We start from the raw sequence: 24,895 nt of genomic DNA on the forward strand, positions 1-24,895 counted from the left end.
ACAAAAAATACTTCTAGTAACAGTATCATAACTTATACACAGTTTTTCAGGCCTAGCAGCACATCTGGGATTTCATACTGCCACTAAATGAATGGCAGGGTGTATGCAACCAATTACAAAATGATAGGGAGCTAAAAGCTGAACTTGTACACATAATTTGTATACACATTCCTGCCCTGCCTGCAAACTAGCACTGTATTAAAGCTTATGTTAACTACTATGAAAATCATAGATCTCGCATTAGCCAGTGGTAGCATGACACATTGATCCAAGGCACTGATTCTTATGGATCTCTATATACTTTTATGAACAAAAGCACCAAAAAATTGCAGGACACATCTATGGATCGCTAAGACTCAGAAGCATTCTGACAAAAGGAAGCTGGTGGGGGACTGTAGCCTCACAGCATTTTGGTTTGCAGTAGTTCAGACACTGCATCTTGTTGATTTCATTATTCAGTGCTCTTATTTTAATTTCTGCTTGAATATATGCAAAAAAACCAACAACCAAGTTTCAAAAGTTGGCCCTGCCACCAGAGGTCTTTTCTATGGGCCTTGCTGTGCCAGTGGGTGTCCACTTTTGGAATGTAGCCATGTGCTACACTAGAAAGCTAGCAGCCATTCTACTGAAGGGACATTTTGAGTACCACAAGAAGCCTTTGCTTTAAGGAGTCACTTAAGCATGTCCTTGGGTAAACAGAGCACACGGGTCTTGATTTCAGCTTCAAGCTCTACTTTACTTCAGTACTGACATTCTTCATTCAGTCAAGCTGTTAAATGTTTTTTAAATGCAAAAAGGAAAGGCTAAGGTCCTCTTAAATAACCATCCAATAGCTACAAGAATGAAGTGACCTGTATAACCAATTCGCAAAAATATTTATGGTTGCCTATCATATCCCTTCTTTCCTCACTGTGAAGCTCTGTCAACCTGTACCAAAAACCTGATATAATTGATTGATTAAGCTGTGCACTTCTGTAATTCTAGTAGAAGGGAGCTGCAAGTCAAGTAAACTGAAATCCTTCCAAAATAGTCTAAGTTGTACGCAAGACAGATGGCAATGGCAAGAATCAAAGGATAAAAATAGTTCAGTGGGTGGGTGAACTGTTAGAGATTCTTAGGCCTGCAAACACTCATGCCAAGAGAAGTTTAATGTATTTATACTACAGAAAACATAAAAACCAAGTGGGAAAGAAAGGTTATAGAGAAGAAAAAGGGGAAAACATGACTGCATTTTTAAAAATGAGACCAAGAAAAATACAGCCTATATTTTTTCTCAACAAAATAAACTGCTACAATGAATTCATTGTTTTAGGGAAACGATATTCTTAACAAAGAGGACTCATCTCTCAGCCTGCTGAAATTTGAATGCAGCTCTCCTGTAATTCTGCAGCAACTGATTGGTATGAAGGCATTGCACCTTATTAATCTTGTTCAACATTCAGTGCTTTTAATTTCCCCATTTCTGGACTGTGCGGTAATTTGTTTTTACATGTATCAAACCATGTTATGTTCAATGAATGGTAAAACAGTGGTTTGCAGACACTGTAACGCCAAATTCTGCTCTTCCAAGGCCCTGGATGGATGTTGAGCACAATAGCCTCACTGCTAATTAGAGTGGCGGCAATTCAAGCCAAGGTGCTGCAGCAAGCCCAGTTCGGTTCTTTGTTACTTTGTACATATACCATGCTGGAGAGATGTATTACCACCTTATGGTCACATCCACATGCTCACTAAACCACCCCACAAATAACTACACTGGGTTGGTTTTTCACTGACGAATGAATGGTGTACCAGAAAGATGATGTGTGTTGCTCCTCCAACCAGTATCTCAGTGGAAGAACCCATCTTGTCCTTCTCACTGTTTGCCATTGCTTTTTCTTCAGAGGGTTGAAGCTTCCAAAGCCCAGCTAAAGTAATTTTTTCCTTGCCCTTGAAAATTATGCAGCTATGTTTGCAATGTAGCAGTACTATAATTGACCGTCTTTTGCAGGTACACAAGTGTGCATAAATGGCTGTTCCATTTATGCAGTCTTGCCTTCTCAATAGCCTTATAAGTTTCAGTTTTCAAAAGGAAGTAGGTAATTGATTGACAATGAGAAATGTGGGAAATGTGCATATACACTGATTTGTGCACAGCTACCTGCTATCAGTTGAAAAGCAAAGGGGAATAGATGCATCAAAAAGATCACTCCTCCCCGAAAAGGTGACAAACCAAAGATGACAGCTCCAAAGTGCCACTTGGGCATACATGAAGGAGCTTCCACTGGCAGCAGCAAGGGCGAGATCACAAAGGACAGTCCGAGTCTTTGCCACTCTTGCCCAATGGCTCGCTAGCCATTTCCCACACCCTGTGCTGAAACTGGCAGGTGTCAATAACTTGACAACCCATGGTGGATTAGACAAGACCTAGAAAATTCCATGTGTTGTTAGGGTAGCTTGTTGCCAAAAAATAAGCCTCCCTGCAGGAGATGGTTTCGGTGGCATAGCAATCCACCATTGCTATTACCCACAGTGGGTTGCCATGTTGTATGAACCTAGTTTGGACTTCTGCAAGGGCTTAGCATGCTGGAAGATGATGGACCATAATCTATTGGGCATTTAAGTGTGTTACCAAAAAAACCCTATCCATCTTGGACAAGTGTTTTATTTATTTTTTTACACTGGGTTCCAGGGCAGTATACTTAAAATTTCAAACTATAATTCAAATAAATCATAAAGTATAAAACCAAATAACAATAAAAACTGACAGATGATAAAGACAGCTCTTCAACTAGGTAAATCCATACCATCAATTTGTAATTTGGGCAGAGAAAAACATACTGTCCTGGTGTGAAAAGCCAGCACCAGTCGTACCCCTCCAGATTTGGAGTGCCACAACAGAAAATGTCCTCTTATCATGAGCGCATCTTGAACATCTTCTGTAGATGAAACTCTTAGCAGTGCCTCATCCAGCTAACTTAATGCAGGAGGAAGTGCTTCTTGTGGTTCTTGAAGCTGGGACAGACAGATTTCTATAGCAACATATTATAAAAATTTGGCAAATCTTCCAAATTTGGCAAACTCTTTGAATTTCTGTCACTTTCTAAAATCAGTCTTAAAAATCTTACTGTGGGAGGCAGTGGAACTGAACATAAGATAAATAATCTCTAAATATATCTCTGAAATATTTAGAGATTTCAGGGGGAAAGTCATCAAACTCAGCCATGAAATCAAGTAAACAAAATTCAGGTTTTGCATACTAATTCAAGCTGGAAGAATTTTCTTTGAACTTATGACCAAGATCATTGCTGCTCTATTTCATACTCTGACTGTTCCCACTTTATAATTTCAAGACATCTCTTATGGTCTGCAATTTCCCCTAATCCATGGATTTCTTTTAACCTGCTCAGTGATGTAGTGTAATGGTTAGCAATCAGATACATAGTGAAGTCTTCATTCCTTAATTTGGCCATGTTTTCTTTGCTCTACAAATATTAGCCACCCTTCAGTCAAGACTGTAAGTATGTGCTTATACTAATGTACTAACATACTCATTGACTTGATGGGGCATTACTTCTGAGTAAGCAAACATAGGATTGGGCTGCCAGCTAAGCATGCTGAAGTTCCTTCTATTTCAGTAGGAAAAAATCTGCAGTATTACCCAATATCTACTCAGAAGCAAGCCCCACTGAGATCAATAAGCTCACAGCCAGCTAAACATGCAAAAAATGCAGCCTTAATGATAATAGGGCTTTTAAAAGCTTGACTGTGGGATCATTCCTACTGTGTGTCTTTCCATGTTGATATATAGTGAGCCTTAAAAGTCAGATCAGTGATCTTCAAGAAGCCAACAAGACTGCGGTCTTAGAGCTAGCAAAGGCAGATGAGGAGATCTCACACCTAAAGAATGAAATGGCTCAGTTAAAATCTGAATATCTACAAAAGTTAGCAGTCTTCAAAGAAGAAAACCTTATTTTGAAGAAAAAGGTAAGCCACCCCTAGAGATTTCATTTAATTCTCAATTTGATCTTCTATAATGAAATTTTAAACTTGTTCATTTAGTAAAGGGAAACGGGGAGAAGAAAGCAGATTTTATCACGTACCAACCATAACCAAAATTATGCAACAACTGATAGCTACATATTTTTGCTTATAACAGTTTGAATTTAGGAGAGCTACATTACACACTGGGACATGAGTGTCAGTGGTTTAAACTGCTGAGCCTCTGGGCTTGTCGACTGAAAGGTCAGTTTGGATCCGTGTGATCGGGTGATCTCCTGTTGCTCTGTCCAAGCTTCTGCCAACCGAGCAGTTCAAAAGCATGCAAATGAAAGTAGGTACCACTTTGGTGGGAAGCTAAAAGTCTTCTGTGCTCTTTGGCGTTTAATCATGCCGGCCACATGACCACAGAAACTGTCTGCGGACAAATGTTCGGCTCCCTTGGCTAAGAAATGGAGATGAGCACCACCCCCTAGAGTCAGGCATGACTGGACTTAATGTCAAAGGGAAACCTTTAGCTTTTCCTTTTTACATTAGACATTAAGAATAACTTACAACCTTTATGTGCATGTAGCACATAATTATACTTTTTACATACGCTCTTTAGAACAGGAGTGAGCAACTGCAGGAGGTCCAGGAGCCATTTAAATCTTGTTTAGAAGCTAATTTTTTAGTGCTCTGTGTTACAGCCTCCCCCTCCTACAGTCAACTGCATTCAAGGGCAATGTGAGCCACAGCAGGGGCTGCCTGTGGCCCATGGGCCACTTGCTGCCTACTCCTCGCTTAGATCATGTTGTTAAATCAGAGGTGAGCATAAGGTTGATCAGAATTGACTGGTAGATCCTTGCGGATTTGGAAAAGATTGGCCAGGGCTTCTGACTCCATAATCTCAAGTAAATTAGGCTGCTAAAATGGGAAAGGGTTCAGGTAATCAGGAAGTGGCTGGGATATGCTCAGTTCATTTCTGGTACTGAAAACAGATTTCTAGCATCAGTGTCAGAGGCTGCATGTTCTTTGATTTTAATGTAGTACAGGTTCTAGTATGAGAGCCTCGGCTATTGGACAGTATAAGCATGAAATAAATAATAGTAAAATGGAGAGAGAGAGAAGATACTACAGTTCTGATGCCCACCCACAGTTGGAAACTCACAGAAACATGGCATGCTAATACATATAGTATTATAGTCCAGCTACTTTTCTGCTTGAATGCTGTTTTTCTATGTGGCATTTAAACATGAGAATCTAACATACAGTCTAAAGAGCCACAGTCCTACGTAGGTTGCACCCTGTAATTTTCCTACAAATGCAGATAAGCTACTAAGTCAAATCTTGTATTAACACGATAATTACAACAGTTCAGAGTGGATAAATTATGTTTCCAATAACTTCATACTGTTGTGGGCAGTCTTCTCCCCCTGCTTTTGGCATATTGCAGAAATCAGTAAGTATAGTTAGAGTACTGACCAATGAAAGAAATGCTCACTAAATCCTTTCACATAATATGAAACTTTCTGATCTCAGCACCTGCCTGGCTTGCCTGAGACTGTGGGCCTTGGCATTTCAGCAGCAGATTCTGCCCCCCCCCCCACCCCTTCTGATTCAGAATCTGATTCTTTGCAGGTTCTTTTAGAGGAGCAGTGGGCTCAATTCCAACATGTGCACATAAAAGCTTCCACTTTTTATTCCTTCCTTCCTATTGAATATTTCCTTCCTGTTTCTAGAATTGAATCACATTTTAAACTTATCGTTTCCTGTTTAAAGATCAACAGGATACACAACATACATGATCCAGGAAGCACTTATGAACGATCCCAGCATGAGGAGATCTGTAAATTAAGGAGTGAATCCAAGAGGCTGAGGGAAATCAGTCACCAGCTGAATGAGGAAAACCATAGGCTGAAAGAAGAACTGTGGGATTTGAAGAGGCAATATGAATGGCTAATGCATACACTTACTGGCAAACCAGATGGTAAAGGAAAAACCTTTTTATAGTATATTGGTTCAGGTTCTTAAGAGACTCAGCAGTAAGCTCGTATGTTGGTCTTGCGAAACCAGTGAGCAAGATCAAATGGACATTGGCATCAGTCACTTTCAGGGAGTGACCTGGACCCTAGTCTTCTAAGTGGGCTTGTCATGTGGTCCACCATCAAATACAGAATAGGTTAGGAAAAATGACTCAAGCAGCTCCCCATCCCATTGTGTGGTGATGGTTGTATCTGCTGCACTGTCAGATTGACATGGAATTGAACTATCACAAAGGGACACGATGAATATGACAACTCCTAATGCATAAGAAGAACATTCATTGTGGAGAGTTGCCCTTTCTATTGAAAGTCTGTTGAAATGGATTTTTTTTCTTATGCATCTCATTGGGAAGGCCCACTCAGTTCCATGATTATCTGTGTGGCAAGTAGCAGCTACAATGGTAAAGCCCCTTTTTTGAAAAATACACTTTGATATGAATTCCATTAAGTGACCAAATTGATGCTTAAAGTTCCCAAATAAAGCATCACAACACACTTTAGTGCAGGAGTTTAGGATGTGTGGACCTCCAGAGGCTGATGGGCTACATGTTCCTTTCCTATGCTCTAGTGGCTAGTGCAGCAAACTATGCTTGGAGAACAATTGCCATTCCACTTGGGCAAATGCAGACCTTCTCTTTCAGCTGCTTATGAAGAGACATATTGGCACCTAATTTCATCATCCTGGGTTGCCCATTTTTGTTTATCTTCTAGAAGTGTAGATTTTGTTTTCACAAAGATGTTCTCTGTAATAGTTAGCCATGTTTGCATACTCACTCTCACTAAATATTTTTAGAATTTATAAGGCCTATGTGACAATAGCAATTTCAAGATACAATAGCCCAATTCAACCAAATGTGTTAAAACATAACTTCATTGTCTGAAATACTAAGAAGGGGTGTCTGCTGATTAAGTCTGGACACGCTCAACAGGTGATTAATACACTCAGAGCTGATGAGCAAAGAAAGGAGATGCATGCAACTCTACTGCAGCCAAAACTTCACAAGAAAGACCTATAAAATGGCTTCCCTAAATCTATTAAGACCAATATTGCTGGCAGCAGCTACTATATCCATTTAACACAACCCTTCTCTGGTTAATATCTAGTATTTCTGATTTCATTGCAGTTTTATTTAAAGGAGAAATGTTTCTATAAAGGATAAGTCAATTAAGAATAAGGAAGATTAATTTTGTTTCATGAATTTACCCAATGTCTACTCAGAAGCAAGCCCCACTGAGATCGATAAGCTTATAGCCAGCTCAATGTACAAGAAATTGCAGTCTTAATGATAACAAAACTTTTAAAAGCTTGGCTGTGGTGGGATCATTGCTGTTGTGTGTCTTTCCATGTTGATACATAGTGAACCTTAAAAGTCAGATCAGTGATCTTTAAGAATTCAGCAAGACTGTTGCCTTAGAGCTAGTTGTTACAGAGGATCATTTAAAAATGTATTAGAAAGTGATTTTCTGAAAATATAGCATTTTATTAGTTGAAAAGTGCTTGACCAACCTAGTAGCATTGAGATTTTCAGGACTAGTCCCACCATTTAGGTAGGATGAGGCCACTTTAGTTTCATAAAAGGACAGCAAGTTGTTAATTAGTGATTACTGTAATTTTGTTCTGATAGAGATGGGATTTTTGCCTTATGTTTCAAAAATTTTCCTCGCTTTGAGTCCACTTGGACTTTTATGCTTGCAAGCAAACATACAAGATCACAGCCAACAAAATGGTTTGGGCCAGCCCTGAAGATTTGTCTTGGCTTTTTTAAAGAAATTGTTTCGATATTTTAGCAATACTTTACTGAACAGGACTGGCTATGAACAAGACTTCTACTTTTATTTAGAAAAACTACAAGAACATTCTATGAACAATACTTCCCCATCATCAGTAAATAGTGAGTCCACAGAAATTCTGATTGCTGGATACTGTGAGACAGAGATAGCAAAAGAAAACAAGCATTTCAAAGGTATGTTAACCCAAACATGCAATCCCAATGTTCAATATCATCTTGAGTTTGTACTGAAAGAAGTTGAATTGTCATGTCAATAGCTAGATTACTTGCTTTTTCAGTCCCTGTTCAAATGAACTAGGAAAGCCAAGATCTATCCGTTCTGAGATACCAACTTCAGCTATTCATTGGATTCAGATTGCATCCATCATCCAGAAAATGGCAGATTTCAGTGGTTCCAAAGCAAAGGAAAGACCCTTCACAACTTGAGCTCCATTGCTGTAATACAGCCACAGGTTGTACTGGAATGGTTTCAGTTAGGTACCTTGAAATTGTAGGTTTTGCACTACAGTAGCGCCTTTTGCTCCATCCTGTGGAAGGGATGCTTGATTAGCATACAGGTTTCACTATTTGCCCAGCAGTCATGAGAAGAGTCACAGATAAGGGTTCCACACCTGCTCAGAGCCTCATTTTGGAATTTTCTAGAGCTAAGGTATTTGGGCAGGTTGCCCACCTCCACCTCTGGCACACATGTTTGGCAGGGGGTGACCCATGCCTCTCTTGCTCATACATTTTTCGAATGTCCAAGCAGCAGCAACCACAAGGTCAACTTCTCTTTGCTAGACAAACTTGGGAAAATATGTCTGCATCTTTCTCTTTACTTGGTTACCTTGGTTATTACTTCAGCATTTACCTTTTCCACTGTCTTTTGTTTTGGTTACCTCACCTGCCCCTTTTAGGAGTTTTTGAAAGGCTACTCTGAAAACAGCTGCCTTCCACAAGTGTTCCAAAGTACAAGGTACAAACTCCCTTCCACAGAAAGCCACACCTTGCATCTTTTGTCCAATAGCAAATGACTTTTGCCAGTACTACCAGTGCTTCATAAAACAAGTACACAGAGCTCCTTCTGGGAACAGACTCTGCCTGCAGCAGATGCTAAGGCGTCTCCCCAGACCCTTAACAGATTCACAATTCCCACTCAAGTTGACCTCCCAGAGATCTTTGCCAAGGCTGCCATCACCTAGGAAACACTGTCGTCACAATTACAACTGGCTGAGATTCAGGGACAAGGGACTTTTTTCTGAACCAGCACATTATTCCACTGGTGATCATGGGCATGGGAATACATCCTAGCACAGATGTTGAAGCAGAAGCAGATTCCCCTTTATCATGCTTACCCCCCACTCCACCCTCACCACTACCATTAGTTTCTGATGGTTATAGTTCTTTTGATCGCAGCTAATCTCTAAGGCTACAAATGTTGCTACATCTGCCATCTTGACCTTGTCTCCCACATTACTGTCCTCCACACTACATATCCTCAGGGTGGTCTTACAGCTTTGTCAGTACAAATGCCCCTGGACTCAAAGGCTGTGGCAGCCTTGGTGCTGGTCTTGCAAATCATGCTCATGCTCCTTGAATCAATAACTTTGTCAAAAAGCATCCTCTGCAGCACTGTTGCCACCATCCTCTTTGGACCATCATTTTTCCAGTTTGAAACCTCACATCAACCAGGTTGTCTCAGCTTGTCAGTGGTGGCACCTTGCCACTGCTCAAACCAACTGAAAGCAAGGTCAGTCCTTGGAGCTGGAGGAATGCCTGTCTCACTTGAAGTCAGTGTGGTTTGTGGTACTAGCCATCTCTTCACTAGACCTGCACATTGATGATGGCACTCTATTACCTCCCACAGAAGTTGCCTAAATGTATTCAGAACATCTACTGCACAGGGTCTGGGCACTAGGCTTTGACGTCCAGCAAAGATCTGCTCTTTCGTTCGGTGCACAGTGCCCCAGTGGCGATCTCCACACGACCAGCACTTTTACAAGTGACAAAGAGATGATGGGATAAGCCACCTGCCATGCCTCTGACTAGGGAAACTCCACACATTCCAAGAGGACAGTGAAGATTCTCTGCTTAAACCAGACTGTGCCTGGTTCCATCTTTGCTGAGACCACTCTGACCCAGTTGTGCCAGCAAATTCATCCTATGCCTGCTAATCATGAAGGAAGAGAACATAACTTTATAGTTCTACTCAGCCATTGCTGAGAACATTTTGATATCAACAACTATTGTGAGAGGAAACTTTCTCCTTTTTGACCACCCTCTGGAAGAAGACACCAGTCAAAATATTTCAGCAGGAAGCAACTGTTAGTAAAGAATAACATGGAGAGCAACAGCAGAGCCACTGCACTTCATAGGCATGCTTGGTGGTGTTTTTTTGGAATTACACGGCGGATTAAAAGAAGGATCAAGATCCTCCTTTTTGACAATGAAGTATTTTTAGCACGAGGACAGAAAACATCCTGGGCTTAATGGAAAGGCTTGGCAGCAATGTTTGACTCATGGGGCTAGCAGAACAGGTCCTCATCCAGCTGCCATTACATCATGCTCACTGGGCGTAGAGGGGTCGGTCTTGTTAGACATCTTTGTGTTCTCACAAGAAAAGCTGCATGGCTCTGAAATTCTAGTCATCCAACCAGCATAAAGTGGCAGAGCCTTTTAATAGCCAGCTATGACTCCTGCGCATCGTGCCCCCTTCTCCAATCTGCCTATCAGCAGGTACAGTGATAACATGAAGTGTTATACATGTGCCAGGCCATCTCACCACCAATCATTTGGATGAGGTACATGGTGAATGGGACAGGTGGAAGCCATATTGACTTGACCATGCATACAGAGGCTGCGGGTAAGGGGCCCACCAAACAGACTCCCCTTGCTCTACAGAGTTCTGAAAAAAGGCTCTGTGTAGAACACAATATTCGCTTTAAGAACCACAATTTGAGAGAAGCAGATTGTTCTTATGCATCAATTTTGTGCTGGCTTAGAGGCCTACACAAAAGAGAAAAGACTATGAGGTTAGTAATAGAGTTATCATAAATAAATTAAATTCAGGATTGGCGTTGCCATAATGTATCTGTAAAGTAGATGTTAGTATTTGTGGAAATGAAGTGGATACTCCGATGAGCTCTTTCACCTCAGTGTTGCTAACCCAGAAAGCTAAACATTCAGTCCAGGGATTTTATTAGGGCCCTTTGAGATCATCAGTGCAGCCTATAACAGCCCACCACATCTTCCTCAACCTGCTGAGCCACCTTCAGGGTGCAGAAGCTGATGCCCGAAACAGGTCAAAGGAGAATGACACACAAGTAGCTGCTACTGCATGGTGTAGCACCAGCATTTCTGTCCTTGGGCTCTCAAATGTTTAGTGAGGGTTCAGAACTCTGGCAAGTAAGGGAAACGAGAGACTGGTCACTTAGAGCGCATTAGAACAGAGGGTAGAATATACTATTTGCCAGCAGTTAAAGAACAGAAGGAGCCAGGAGAGGGAATAAAGAACTGGTGCTACCCTGGTTAACAGAGAAGGAAATGGCGCTGAAGTAACTGAAGCCAGGCCGCTGTGGGACTTTGGCATGATGCCAGCAAACTGCACTGGGACTCCCCCACACAGCACTGCTGCAACGCTGATCTGGCCCCTGGTTGTCCCCCACCATGCTGCTGTATGTTGTGTATACACACCACCACCACCAGTCACTTAACTCCTTGGCCCAGATGTATATCCACAGAAGGCAACACTGGCTGAGCTTTTGAATGGGAGTGGAGCTAGCTCATGGTCTGCTCCAGTCTGTGGCAATAGGGCCACCACAAGGCACTCACTCATTGCTAGATCAGACATGTTTCCTGGGCAACTGTGCATGCCGGCTGCTGCCAGCACCCCTTTGGAATGGCTGCTAAGCCATCATTCATCTGCAATCAACAGTGCTTGCAGTTCTGGTAATCCAACGTGATAGGTTGCCATTGTCAATTGGAGCTCAGTGCTAGCTCAGCTGTCATTCAAAGTACTGCCCCCGGGGGGGGGGGGGGAAGCAATCAGGGGCAGGTGAATTTCAGGGCTGAGATTAATTGCTCTGGATGGGAGTACCCTGTAACAGAAGGTTTTGCAATGGGTCCTCCTTTGCCTTAGGGCCATCAACCTATATACCTATTTGAGTTTGACACCCTTGTGCAAAATGTTGCATATAGATTTGGTGCCCATTTCTCTAGCAGCTCTTTTTCATGTTTTATCAAGATGATGCATCTGAAAAGAATGCAAAGGTGCATGACAACAACATTCCTTGCATTAGTGGACACAATCAAACCAGTCAGGAGAACTCTAAGCAAACCATCTTGACCTCAACTCCAAACAATTTCTCTCAGGTGGACATTGGCTGTAATTTTTTTCCAAACAGGTAAGGAATAATACACCCTGAATTTATCTCATTTAAAAGATGGTGCATCCCTACATTAACAACAATAGAAGCATTACAGATATTGCTAGTTGAAAAATAATTTGTAAGGATCTCAGAAAGTTTCTGTTTCACTGAGGTGAGCAGCTTAAGTGCAAGAGAAAAAGAACTGAGATTTTACTAAAAAAACAATGCATGAGAAAGAATTTACCTGTTCTAAAACTTAGTTTCCAGGGGTTTTTTTTAACATAATGTAATTCTTAATTTTCAGTTTAGCTAAAATGGTCATTGTGAACATTGAACACCTCTGTTGTGGTCTCTGAATACAGACTGTGTCTTGCTTAACATGGTGTGTAGGGAAAATAATGGACACAGCTTCCAACAGGCCTACAATCCTGGCTACTCAAAATTTGAGGCTTTGCCTTAGCTGTTTGAAAATGAAACTGCACCTCCAGTCTTGGTGATACAACACAAGCAGTACTTCATTATACATTCTGAGTGCTAACCATACAAATACACAGAGTGGGAGTTACTTTAGTTAAAGCTTCTGGGAAGTTTCAGAACATGGCTACTAAAATAAATTTCACCACAGCATTAAGGTCTAGTTCTGACCTTGTAACACTTAGCTCCGAGTTCATCAAATGGATCACACCAGCACATTAGGCGAGCTCAATTGTCTTCTCCTTTGTGCTCCAGGAACTGACAATTGAGAATGTTCTATCATACAAATATGCTAGCTGAACTTTGGAAACTAGGCCTAAGGAGATCTATAACTTGATATTGCACTGAGTGAGTAACAGGTTTGGACTGAAAACTCTATTGCTCAGTCAGAATCAAGATAATCATTAGACTATAAAACCTTGAAACAACCCAAAGTTATCTTAACCTAAGTGTAGGTGGAGGAACAGATTGATGTCTAACATTCCTAATGCAGGGCTGGGCAACCTTCAGAGGCCCAGGGACCATTTTTACCCCACCACATTCGCCAGAGAGGCTGCAGGTGTCCAAGAAAAAACAAGCTGAAATGGGGGGCTTGTTGCCAAAATTCAGAGACACACAGACTAGAGTGCTACATGTAACTGCGTCGGCTTCCTATAGCAACTCTAGGGACCACAGATTTGTAGCCAGCAGACAAGCTGTTTAGAGGCTGCGTAGCCTCCATACATGCCCCTATTTTTTCCAGGGGAATTTGTAACTGGCTGGGTATTGCTGTGGGCAGGGTGCTGTCTCCCTCTGCTTTCATGAGTTAACTTTTCTTTTCCCAGTGGAAACGTACCATCCCTACATGCGGATGTTTTCATTTACACAGAAAAGAGATGACAGTTGAAGCAGGTGAAAACTCTCTTTGCCTAGAATGTTGAGTACCCCTAGTTGCAAAACAAGCCTGTAGGAAATTAAGAAATCCTAACACAGGTAGTAAGGGCACTTAGCCTACAAAGCCATGCGACCTTTTGGGAATTACCTGGTAGGCATCAACTCTTGCCTCTCCTACCTCACATGGTGTGTTCCAAAGTAGTCCATTCCCAGGATGGGAATTCACATCCAAAACCAAAGTAGAATTGCTCCAGTTGAAGATATATTTCTTAAAGACAGTTTCAGAGTTTCTGTAGCAGATAATCTCCTGACGACAGCAGCTAAAGAGGCACTTTTCTGATTTAAGCATTTTATATATATTTATTCCACTGGACTGCCAGTGGTAGTCAGTAGAGTTGGAAGAGGACTGGAATAATGTGTTTGTATCAGCAGCCTTGTTGCCCTGTTCTGAAGATGGTCTGAAGTTTCCAGACCATCTTCAAAGGTAGCCCCACCTAGAGTACATTGCAATCCACGTGAGAGTTACCAGAGCATAGATCAACTGCTGTGAGGCTCTGCCTGTCCTGGTGCGGTCATACTTGATAGATTAGCCTGAGCTGATAGAAGGTGCTCCGGGCCACCAAGTCAGCCTGTGACTCTAGTGACAGTTCAGCATTCAGAAGCACCCCCAAACTATGAACCTTGTCCTTTGGGAAGAGTGCAACCCCATCCAGGACAGGTTTAAAGCCACCTAACTGGACAGATGACCCCCAGCAGCAGCAGCAGCATCTCCTTCTTACATGGATTAAGTCTTAAGTTTATTGGTCCTCATCCTTTCCATTGGTCCTCAAGCCCAGCCACTGCCTCACCTGGATTAGATGAAAAAGAGGCAGAGCTGAGTGTCATCAGCATATTGGTGACATCTCAGCCCACACCTCCAGGTAACCTCCCCCAGCGGTTTCATGTAGTTGTTAAAAAGCATGGGGGATAAAATAGAGCCTTGCTGTACTCTTGCAAGCCTTACTCAACATCATTATTTCCATAATAATGTGTGTTCAAACTCCCACAGTGTTCTGTATGAAAATGCCAAGGGACTATTCCAGAATACATTCCAGTAATCTTATCTGGACTTTGTTACCAAAGGACAGAAAGCACCAGCCTGAATGGGCTGAAAGCATGCCTGACCACAGCAGTATCCTGATTTCCCAAGAGCACTTCAAATCTCTTTGAAGATCCACTATAACTAAAAACACAATAGTATGAGAGTTGCATGTAATCTAGGACATGCTAAAGTTAAGCCTGTTCAGCTTTATAAAATGAGGCGCCTCCTAAAAAGTACCAAAGAGTCTTTGGCAATGCTCAGAGACCCGAAGCAGATAAATCAACATTGATAAGATTCTCTAAGGCTAGGAAGTCTGAAAAACATCAGTCTTCCCTGTAGGGTCCAACAATGGCATCAACAGAGTACTGGACAGCAACTCTGTATATTTTTAGAACAGCCTCCTCCAACCTGGGTTCCTCCAGATGTTTTCAATAACAGCATGGCCAATTGCTGGGATGAGAATTTTGGGACATCTCTTCTAATAGGAAAAAAAAGATATTTAAGCAATTATAGAGAGAATTCTTCCTTCTCTGTGACCTCAACAGGCAGAATATAATGAGCTGAGCTTCTGAAAAGGCTGCATATGATTCTGGTAATTGTCAGGCTTTAACAGATGTTCAGGCAATACAACTCCTTGTCTTCGGATAGAATTTTTGTTAAAAGACTACATCACTCCCTGTGAAAAGTGAAAGATCCACTGCACATCTGCGTTATTTTCTACATGCAGTGCAACATTGTTGTTGAGGTCAGCAAAGTAAATACAGCTTTGAGTGAAATGCTTTGTTAGCAATGGGCAAATTCTGCTACAATCACTGAGGTTTCTCCAGCTATCTTGATTAACAACTATTTATGGGAAATATTTCATGACCTTCTGAAAAGGACACGCTTCTCTGAGAAGTGTGGTGGGCAACTTGTAGCCCTCCAGAAGTTTTTGGACTGAACGTCGCATCAGTCAACACAGGCAATTGTTAAATGATTGCAAAAGATCAAAGCCAATGGCTTAAAGACAACATCTGGAAGGCTACACATTGACCACTCCCATAATTTTTCACAGAATACTAAAGATCAGGTTTTCCATAATTTTTGTGGTTTAGAGTTTAGCCTAAGTCAGTGAAAATGTCTGCTCCAAACAAGAGAAAGGAATTGTGGTGAAAATGCTGGTGAGACACTTGAACAGTTAACCAATTGATTTTCTGGTGATAGGGAGCTTAACTGTTGAACTCAGTGATTTTGAGGAATCTACAATTGTCCCTGCTAAAAAGAATTTAGCCTGAAAGTGATAAACTTTGGAGAAAATCTGGGGACCAATGGGAGAGGTATGTTCTTGCCCACACAAATTAGAAATCATAGGTCAGTCTCCTGGGCTCCCTCCTAGAAGGCATGTGAATTGTAGCTCCAAACCAGGTAAGGAAAATTAGGTTTATTTGAAAATTGTTGTCTCTGCATGTTCCACATACATTGAGAAAGCTGTGTGCAGTGAAATAGTAAAACCACAGAATAGAAATATTAAGCAAAAAACAAAACAAACCCCACATTCTATTTCTGGCAAGTCAGGAAGCTTCAAGAGGACCCAATTATAGGAAGTAACTTTATAGAAGATCTCTTTTACTGCTGTGCAGCCATTTCTGCAATGCTATTAAAAGAGATCCAGGGACTCTCTAACTTCAAGTCTTCCAGAAATATGCAATCATTCATAATCCTCTATGTAGGAGGATAATGAACTCCTTATATCCCTTGAGATAGATGCAGCAGCATCTGTTGGCTTATCTTCAGCCTCCTTTGGAAGACCAATGTGGCAAAATAGAACTTTGCTTTCTTTAAAAATCTGTAGAGCAGTGATCACTGAGTGAAGTTTCGGAGTTCCCTCCCTGAAAAAAACTTGCTGTGCATAAAATACATCCTACACTAGCAGTTGGCACCTGAATTATGGCTTCTGCTACTCTAGCACAGATACATGTCCTCTACAGAGCAAATTATCAGTCAGTTTTTATGTAACCTTGGCAATGATCTATTCACATATGTAATTAGACAGGAAAATTTAGACAACTTACAGAAGAATGCATCATGACTCTATGACTCTGGTTGCAGTTTGAACTCAGATTGGAGTGCTCACAAATTCAAGTGGACCAGCTATTTTCCACATAAATCTGTAAGGACAAACTAGACGTAACATTCAGGTTCTGTGAACACATCCTAAGAAGTCCTTTTACACACTTTTTACACACAATAGAAACTGTGCAAACACCAACAATGGATCTAAGTCTCAACTTTACTGGGAGGAAAATTTAGTACCCCCCTTATTTGCTGAAAAAGCCACATAGAGAAGCTACTAGCTTTCTACTATTTGCGGGGGGAAGAATAAAATCAGTTACTTGTTTCTCACTTTCCTCCTTTCCTACTCCATGGTGATTCTCTTCAAATCTCCCACAAATTTCTTTGAGGGGAAGGAGTAAATCCCACTGCCATAGCCTGATCCAATTTTGTTTGTATACAAAGACAATAGAAGAAGAGCCACAGATTTACCACGAAGTCTTGTTTGTCCATAAACATATGCTTCGTTGCTTATTCTGAAGTATCGTCATAAAATTGTGCATGTGTTCTTTGCTGTCTTTCAAATAAAAGCTGTTGATTTTCTATGATCATTTTACCCAAGGTTGCATATGAATAAGACAGCCTCATCAAGACGACCATTTGCACCCAGAAGTGTTGCAGATTTGAAAGTTGGAAATTTAGTTAAATTTTCAGGTCCAACAGGGAAAATCAGCAAAGGCACAGTCAAGTATTTGGGAAAGCTGTTTGAAAAAGAAGAGAACTATCTTGGAATAGAGCTGGAAGGTGACCAAGTGGGAAAGCATGATGGAACTTTTCAAGGAACACGCTATTTTCTTTGGTAATGTTTTACTGTTTGTTTAGTGTGTTGTGCTTTTAAGTTCTCAATTGTTCAGCCTTTATCTCCCTCCCTGCAAGGAAAGTAAAAAGGAGATAAACAATGTTCTGCAGTCATAGTCATCATCATGTTCAACATTATACCTATACCAAACACACTTGTGCAGCCCAACATGCATACCAGCAAAAGTGTGGTTATCACGGTAGAAGCAAAGCACAGAACAGCATCCAAAACTGATTCTCCAAACTTGCAGTGTACAGCAATAAAATGTATAAAAATGTAAGATATCAAGAGCAATGCAATACAATAAAATGTTAACAACACAGTAAAAACAGCAATAAATATAGTGATAAAAACAGCAGTAAAACCAGCAACAAAAAATTAGCCATTTACCTATGCAACATTACATAAAAATGTTAATGTAAACATAAGTGCATAGTATTATCCCATCACAGTAAGAACTAGAGTGCAAGGGTGAAAAAAGTGAAGTTTGTGGGAAATCATGACTTACCACTCCCTTGGGTCCTAAATTTAATTTTGTTTTCAACTCTGTTGAAGAATAACCATGCCTGGAACTCCTTGTTCAGAGGAGTTAACTGTTAATGTCTTGTTATCAAGCCTTCCAAAAGCATTGTTCTCATATAGTATACAAACAAGCATAGCATGTATACAAGCCTTACTCAAAATCATTATTTCTATAATACTGTGCATTCAAACTCCCACAGTGTTTCACTGGTGCTAAACACTTTGCAATCAATGTCGGCAAAAACAATTCCTAGAACTGGATGTTTCATCAGTATTCCACTCATTCCATACATGTTAATTTCTGACCACTTTAACCTCCGCCCAATAGGACTTCCTTTGTAAGTTATGCAAATTCCAAAGAACAAAACTGTAATGATTTTTGCTACAGAAGACAAACTTGAGCTCATGGATAACACAGTTCAAAGTGGCTCTGTAAATACAGTACCTCTTTGTAAAGGCATATATACCAGCAAAAGTTTGATCTTTCTATTGTAACCACTTCTATTGTAACCCTATTCTTACATATCTCCTGGCCATAGCAATCGCCTTCCTTGATCCCTGAATTCAGTGAAACATTATGCTGCCATGTGACTTGACGTCTTGCAGCAGCAGTGGGTTGGACCCAATGGCCTTCTAGGCCCCTTCCGAGCCTCCTATTCTATGAATCTATGAAAAAAAATATTGTTACATCTTGTGTTCAGATAATATTGGGATTTTTGATTGCTGTTGCTATACTGCCAAATGAATAACTTTCACAGAAGGCATAAGGAAGAACAGAAGGACAGCTTCAACAGGTGCACACAGATTAGGTTAAAAGTTCGAGACTGGCATGACTCTCTCAAATTCAGCTTATGTTCCAAAATTCATGAATTTTAAGTTAGACTCCTGCCTTATCTTGCATATCATGTAAGCAGTAAAGATATTTTACTGTCTTGCATATTATGCTTACATATAACTTATCCTTCATGCATTCATATTTTGCCCTGGCCCTCAGTCCCAATCCTCTTTCAAATTTTTACTTATTTTATAGAGGCTTCTTCCTCATCGCCCAGACTCTTCAAAAGCTACCCCAGCTCAGCCACCCAGTCCAGTCCTGGTTACGGGCCAGGGATACACACACACACACACACTTCATTGCTATATTGTGTACAGATGACTGAGAATTTACTGAAACTTATTTTCTTTGCACACAATGAAACTAAAATCTGAAGCCAAATGTGGAATTGTTAAAATACTTTTGATAAAATTATGTATACAGCATCTAGCAAGTTATACAAGAATGGTGAGGTGGCTGCATGCCTTGGAGGAGGAGGAGGAGGTTAGATGGGATGGTAGCCACCATGATACTCAAGAGATGGATATCTATTTTAATTGAGAACACCACAGATTTACCCAGAGGAAAATGAATCAGAGCTGTATGAAAATGAGAGTCAGAGCTGTATGTCATTTTTTTAAAATATCCACACCTATACCGTTGGACAGAATGTTACTATTTTCCCCCATCCATAAAAAGGTCAAAGACTTGACATATAGTTTGGGCTGACTCCAGCATCTACTTTCTGTGAGCAAGGGCCCTTTGGCAACAGCAAGGGAACTTTAGGAAAGAGAGGTCTCTGTTTGCAGAAGGTCATTCTGCCCACCCCGCTTTTTGTGAGGGGCATTCCTTTCCCCAATACAGATAATACTATTGAGCCAGGTCCTCCCAACTCCCTGCCTAGCATTTCTGAGCAGCTGCCATGGGATGCAGGAGATAGGAAATTCTACTTCTCAGCACAGTTGATCCAGTATAAATTTCTCCAACCTTATGTGTTTTAAACAATGACAAATAATTTTATGACACAGTGGGTGAGTTTGCATGGCATGGCAACCCATCATGCAAACAAGCTGCAGTGCACCTAACACATGATTGGGCTTACTATGAGTTGTTCTCCCATTCCTCTTCTGGGGTCCTGCTGGTACCCCAGGGTCCTGTGTAGCAAAAGTCAAGTTGTTTCCTGCTTCCAATGCAGTAATATCCCCTTCAAGTAAGGGATTAAATTTTAAAGGCTAACTCCAAATCTAGTAGCTGAGAACATATGGCTATTTCTCCAGAAAAAAGTTGTGAATGTTATATGCAGTCACATGTCACATGAATAGTTAGTATTATATTAATAGTCAATCAAAACTTCCTATGACTCCATCCATGTTTTTCAATATTTCACTTTTCCTCAACTGCCTTTACAAAATGAACACCATTGCAGTATTCACATGCAGCACTGAAGCAGTCCCATAAATAAACTCTGATTCCCACTTCAGCAGTTCCCTTTTCCTTAACTCTTTCTTCATATACCTGGACGTAACAGTGCTGCAATAAACAGCTCCAACAATCATTCCTCCACCACCCAAAGCACTGGATATTAACTGTGTAAAGGAAAACTGTAAATGCCTAACAATATACTCTTCCTGACTATTGCCACTTATGTAAGAAAACATTCCCTATCTGCAGGCACTTTTATGATTTTCTGTCATCAAAAGAGGGCTTCAGTTCAGAATATGTCTTCTAGATTTCAAACAGTACCCACCATATCGCTGTTCATTTAAACCAACATGGTTGCATTTGTCTAACTTTCAAATGTCAGTTTTCAGTGTGATTGCAAACTTCTTTTCCATCGATTAATTTTATTTCATAAAAAGTTGTGTAATAAGAACATGTGCACATTTACTGACTTCCAATATTTGCTTTCCAGTGAACCTAACAAAGGAGTTTTTGTTAACTTCAGCAAAGTCATTATTGCCTGGGAATAATGACTATCACGCTTTGAACAATGAGCACGTGGATTTTTAAAGCCTTCATGCATGTTGTACCCCTGCTGTGAAGAAGAAACAGAAACAGGCAGTGTATTTTCTATGTTTATTTTTCAAGCTTTTTCTAGTGTTCATATTGTAAAATAAAGCAGTTGTACTATAAATGTAATGTAAACAGAGAACATCTGGAATTAAGTTATAAGGGATACACTTCCAAGTTAACTGATTTGCCATAATTTTCCCTCCATTCAAAGCTCTTCACTGTTCACATACAGGGAATAAGGAATAATAGATTCAAATGAAAGGCCAAGTTGTAGCAGTTCTGAGATTGTGATAATTGCAGAAATGCTTTTCTTTCATGTGATCAGAACACGTGCACCTGTGCTACTGAGGTACAGCAAGTTCTCAATAAAATAGTAGAGAACTATCAGACTACATATGGAGGGGCAAATGATTTTTCTTGCATTTCAAAAGTGAAGGAAAAAAAAGATGTCAAGGTAATATAAAGTACAAGCTAAGATACATTTAAACACTTCAGAAATACAGGCCACTATCTATAAGACAACATATACTGCTGTGTGTAGCAGGCACACTCAGAGCTACTCTAGTCAACCTCTAGTCTGACTCTAGCCTGAGTGATAATCAGCTTTTGTAATAACTGATGTGGTGGTGCTATTTTCATTACATATAATCACAAGCATCACAGCTCAGTTAACATTTTCTGAGTTGTCTCAATCCTGTAAAAACAGGCATACAGGCAATCATATCTGGAATCTGATTATTCAAGTATAAATCCAGTATAAATGCTAAATACCCGGTTTCAATTCTTGTTTGAGAGGGAAGTGTCGTTTTGTGGGGTGGAGTAGGGGAGTGTTAGCCAAAGGGAGACGTGCTGGAGGGAAAGAATGGCTTTGTTACTCTCAGCCCTGCTAAACAAATAGCCAAAATCAGCTCTGCAACAACTGGGATCAACTGGTACTGGGTCAATTTTCACTTTTTGACTGAAATAGGGAACCATGAAGAGTATAAAACAAAAGATTAAAATGGCTATAAAAAGATACATTTTTCTTTCTTGCACCACCATTCAAATTCATTCCTGTTGAGACAATGCAAGCAGTATGATACAGCTACCAATTCGGCATTTAAAAACATGTTGGGTGTGGGGGGGGGGGGGACAACTATTAAATGACTATAATTGATTTAAGCTCAAAGAGTGATTTCTGACTCTGACAGACTAAGAAGGAGTCACACTGGAAACTGACAAGGTCCAAACAGTTTTCCTTAACAAGATGATTTAATAAAATGGTCATCAAAAAGAGTATGTACTAGACCCACACACAATATAACAGAAAGTGAAGAGGAAAGACCCCTTTTAAAATGAGAGAATGGCTATCAAAACAAGTTATTTTAGAAGTTTCCTTTCTACATGAGAATAAATGCTACATTTTCTTAAGGTTTATTTTGTTTTTGTTTTCTATTTGTTTATTTAGGCAACTGCAGCTTTCAGTATGTGTCATTTGGAGGTACCATGCATGCACAGCCTCTTAATGCATTTACACATTTCATGTTGCAATAGTTAATTTCCACTCAGCATACACATTCTAGATCATAAGAAACATCCTATTTACAGGATTTTAAAAGATCACGTTTTTTTTTATAATGAAAAAATTTACAAGAATTGAACAACACAAAAATAGATTAAACACATTGTTTTATCACTTAAAGAACACAATTCTTTAAAAACTGCTCAAAGGTCCTGAGAACTTTAGAATATTGCATTAACTCAAGTGACCTTTGAGTAGTTAGAAAACAAGAAGCCCTCCCACTTATAACAGAAACAAGGATCACCTTCGAAACCTCCCACACATGGCAAATTTGAACAGTTATTTGGAAAAACAAATATAGCACACAGAGCCTGTATTGGCTATAATATGCATTCATTCTGTGCCCATTTTCATCTTTCACTGTAGGCTCATAGCACCTGAACAGGTAGAAGAGCTAAGGGCCCATCCAGCTATATCAAACTATAAACTGATTTCACATTTTAGGCTACACTACATTTTTCTTCTTGAGTTGTCCATGACCACAATCCATTAAACAGCATATTTCATCTTTCATATTCTCTTTAAAGCATTTTTAAATTTTTGTCCCAATTTAAAAGTCTGTCAAAATCCAGTGAGGCTGCAGAAGTTTACAATCAAAGGCATGAAAGAAGGGTACATAACTGGAATATATAGTAACTGAGGAATACATGACTTAGTAGCATGACTGAGACCAGCTCTTTAAAAATTACACTTGCTTCACACATCTGCCATAAAGAAAAATACATACATACCACAGACACACGCACACACTTTTCAATTTGATCTAGTTCACAAAACATGTTCTCTTACCTTACTAACTCCTCCCTTTCTACGTATACAAGATAGTTTGATAGTTCCAAGTATCAAACAAGACAGTATGATAGTTCACATACCCAAGTTCAAGATTTAATTTTGGCTTGCTATCTTCTGAATTTTTCCATAACTATTCTATTGACTAAACACTGAGCTTTTGTATTTTTATGTGAAAGGGAAGCATTTTCATAGTGGTTAAATAATTTTATAAACAAGTATTTTGGAAAACCTGGTCATAGTTTTGAATATTCAGCGCCCAAATAGTACAGTGCCCAAGTACTACGGGTGAGAGAAAAAGCTCAATTATTAAAAAGTAGTGCATTTTTCGAATTCATGATGCCCTCAAAAACCCACCACTCAGATGTGCACATTCCAAAGTTATATACTTGCAGTGCATTTTCTATGTGAAGGGATATAAGTTGTTAGCACCTTAACCAATTATTTTATGTTGTTAGGTTTACTCTGGCATAACCTAAACCCACTTCAGATCCCCAATTAGCTTCCAAATGCAAATCAATACTCATATACAACTCTTACAAATTAAAATTAATTTCATTGCTATTATCAGCATTACAGCATAAAAGGATATATACAAGTAAACACGTACAATGGTATTTTGCACACTGAGCAAGTAACAATAACTTACAAGTTTTAAGTTTCTTTGAATGGGGTCACTAGCTATCAGCTTGTCTTCCCCACCATAAGCTGTGATCTTGTCATCTTTTCCATAGATAAAAGGTATTAGTAAAAGGAAATGATTCTTCAAAACAGCAACAACTCCACAGTGTGCAGTACTGTGATGTATGTTTATGGCTTCCCTGTTATCTCCCATGAATCAGAGAATACTGTGTACATGAAGTGGCCATTCCACATATGCAGAGCATTCCCTACTCACAAAATGAAACAGGAAATCCCTCCTGAAACAGGAGGTGTAAGCATACAAAGGCCCTATGGGAATTTTGGTTATGCTGCCTTATTTATGCTGCAAAGATGGACTGTGCCCAGAATTGACAGGTTGCATGCAATTGTAAATAATGCCTCCTCCAGTCAAAAACCCTTGTAGTCATACTGAGGTGAAAAAGTGGCACATATCTTTCAAACATACTACTTCTACTCTTAACTACAGTACGTTCCTTGCCAACAGCAGCACAAATAAGTGCCAAAGAGCTTGTGTTCAAAAAAGGCAAAAACAGCCATATGAAATCATGACAATGTTACTGATCAGCCCAAGACATAAAATGTTATTTAACTGGTAACTATGAACAATACTCTGCCTGCAGTATTTCATCTTTGTTCTATTTTACAGAACAGAATTTTATAATGAACCCTTCTCTAGGGGCAGCAGAATTCTTAGCATTTTCTTCAGAGATTCAAGGTCATAATATTTGCAATGATGTAAAGATCAGGAATTTAAAATATCTCAACACTGATTCCTTTAATTTCATTGTGCTCCTTGCTATTTGAAACCAGCTTCGGTACCATTTTTATGGTATGAGGTAACACTTATGAATCACAGCAGATAACCTCCACTTTGACCAAGCATTTATCTTCTGTACATACCAACCTATGAGAGAAACATTTACATGGAAAAGATGTGAAAAGCTGCAAGGATCTGGAGGAACACATTTTGAGTGTGTAAGAAACTAAATACACTGTCTCAGTATTTTATCAGTGAGGGGAAAAAAACATCCTGACTGTTCTTGTACAATTTTATTTTTGAATGACTTCTTCAAAACC

General features: G+C 39.9%; 1 protein-coding gene across 4 annotated transcripts in view; it reads right to left on the bottom strand.

The window, feature by feature from the left end:
* Positions 1–24,895, bottom strand: part of TAB3 (TGF-beta activated kinase 1 (MAP3K7) binding protein 3) — a 51,501-nt gene that overhangs the window by 1,880 nt on the left and 24,726 nt on the right. The window contains exon 8 of one of the 4 annotated variants that reach the window (XM_044441794.1): positions 15,972–17,526. The exons of 2 other annotated variants lie outside the window; for them this stretch is intronic. In XM_044441794.1, coding sequence (XP_044297729.1) covers positions 17,508–17,526 — 19 coding nt within the window. In that variant the 3' untranslated portion in view covers positions 15,972–17,507. Of the gene's footprint in view, positions 1–15,971; positions 17,527–20,854; positions 24,723–24,895 lie in introns of those variants that run through there. One more of the 4 variants, XR_006415876.1, reaches the window with a different exon arrangement.

Source organism: Varanus komodoensis, unplaced genomic scaffold (genome assembly GCF_004798865.1).
Source record: "Varanus komodoensis strain SLA01 unplaced genomic scaffold, ASM479886v1 scaffold4, whole genome shotgun sequence".
NCBI classification, from domain to species: Eukaryota; Metazoa; Chordata; class Lepidosauria; order Squamata; family Varanidae; genus Varanus; species Varanus komodoensis.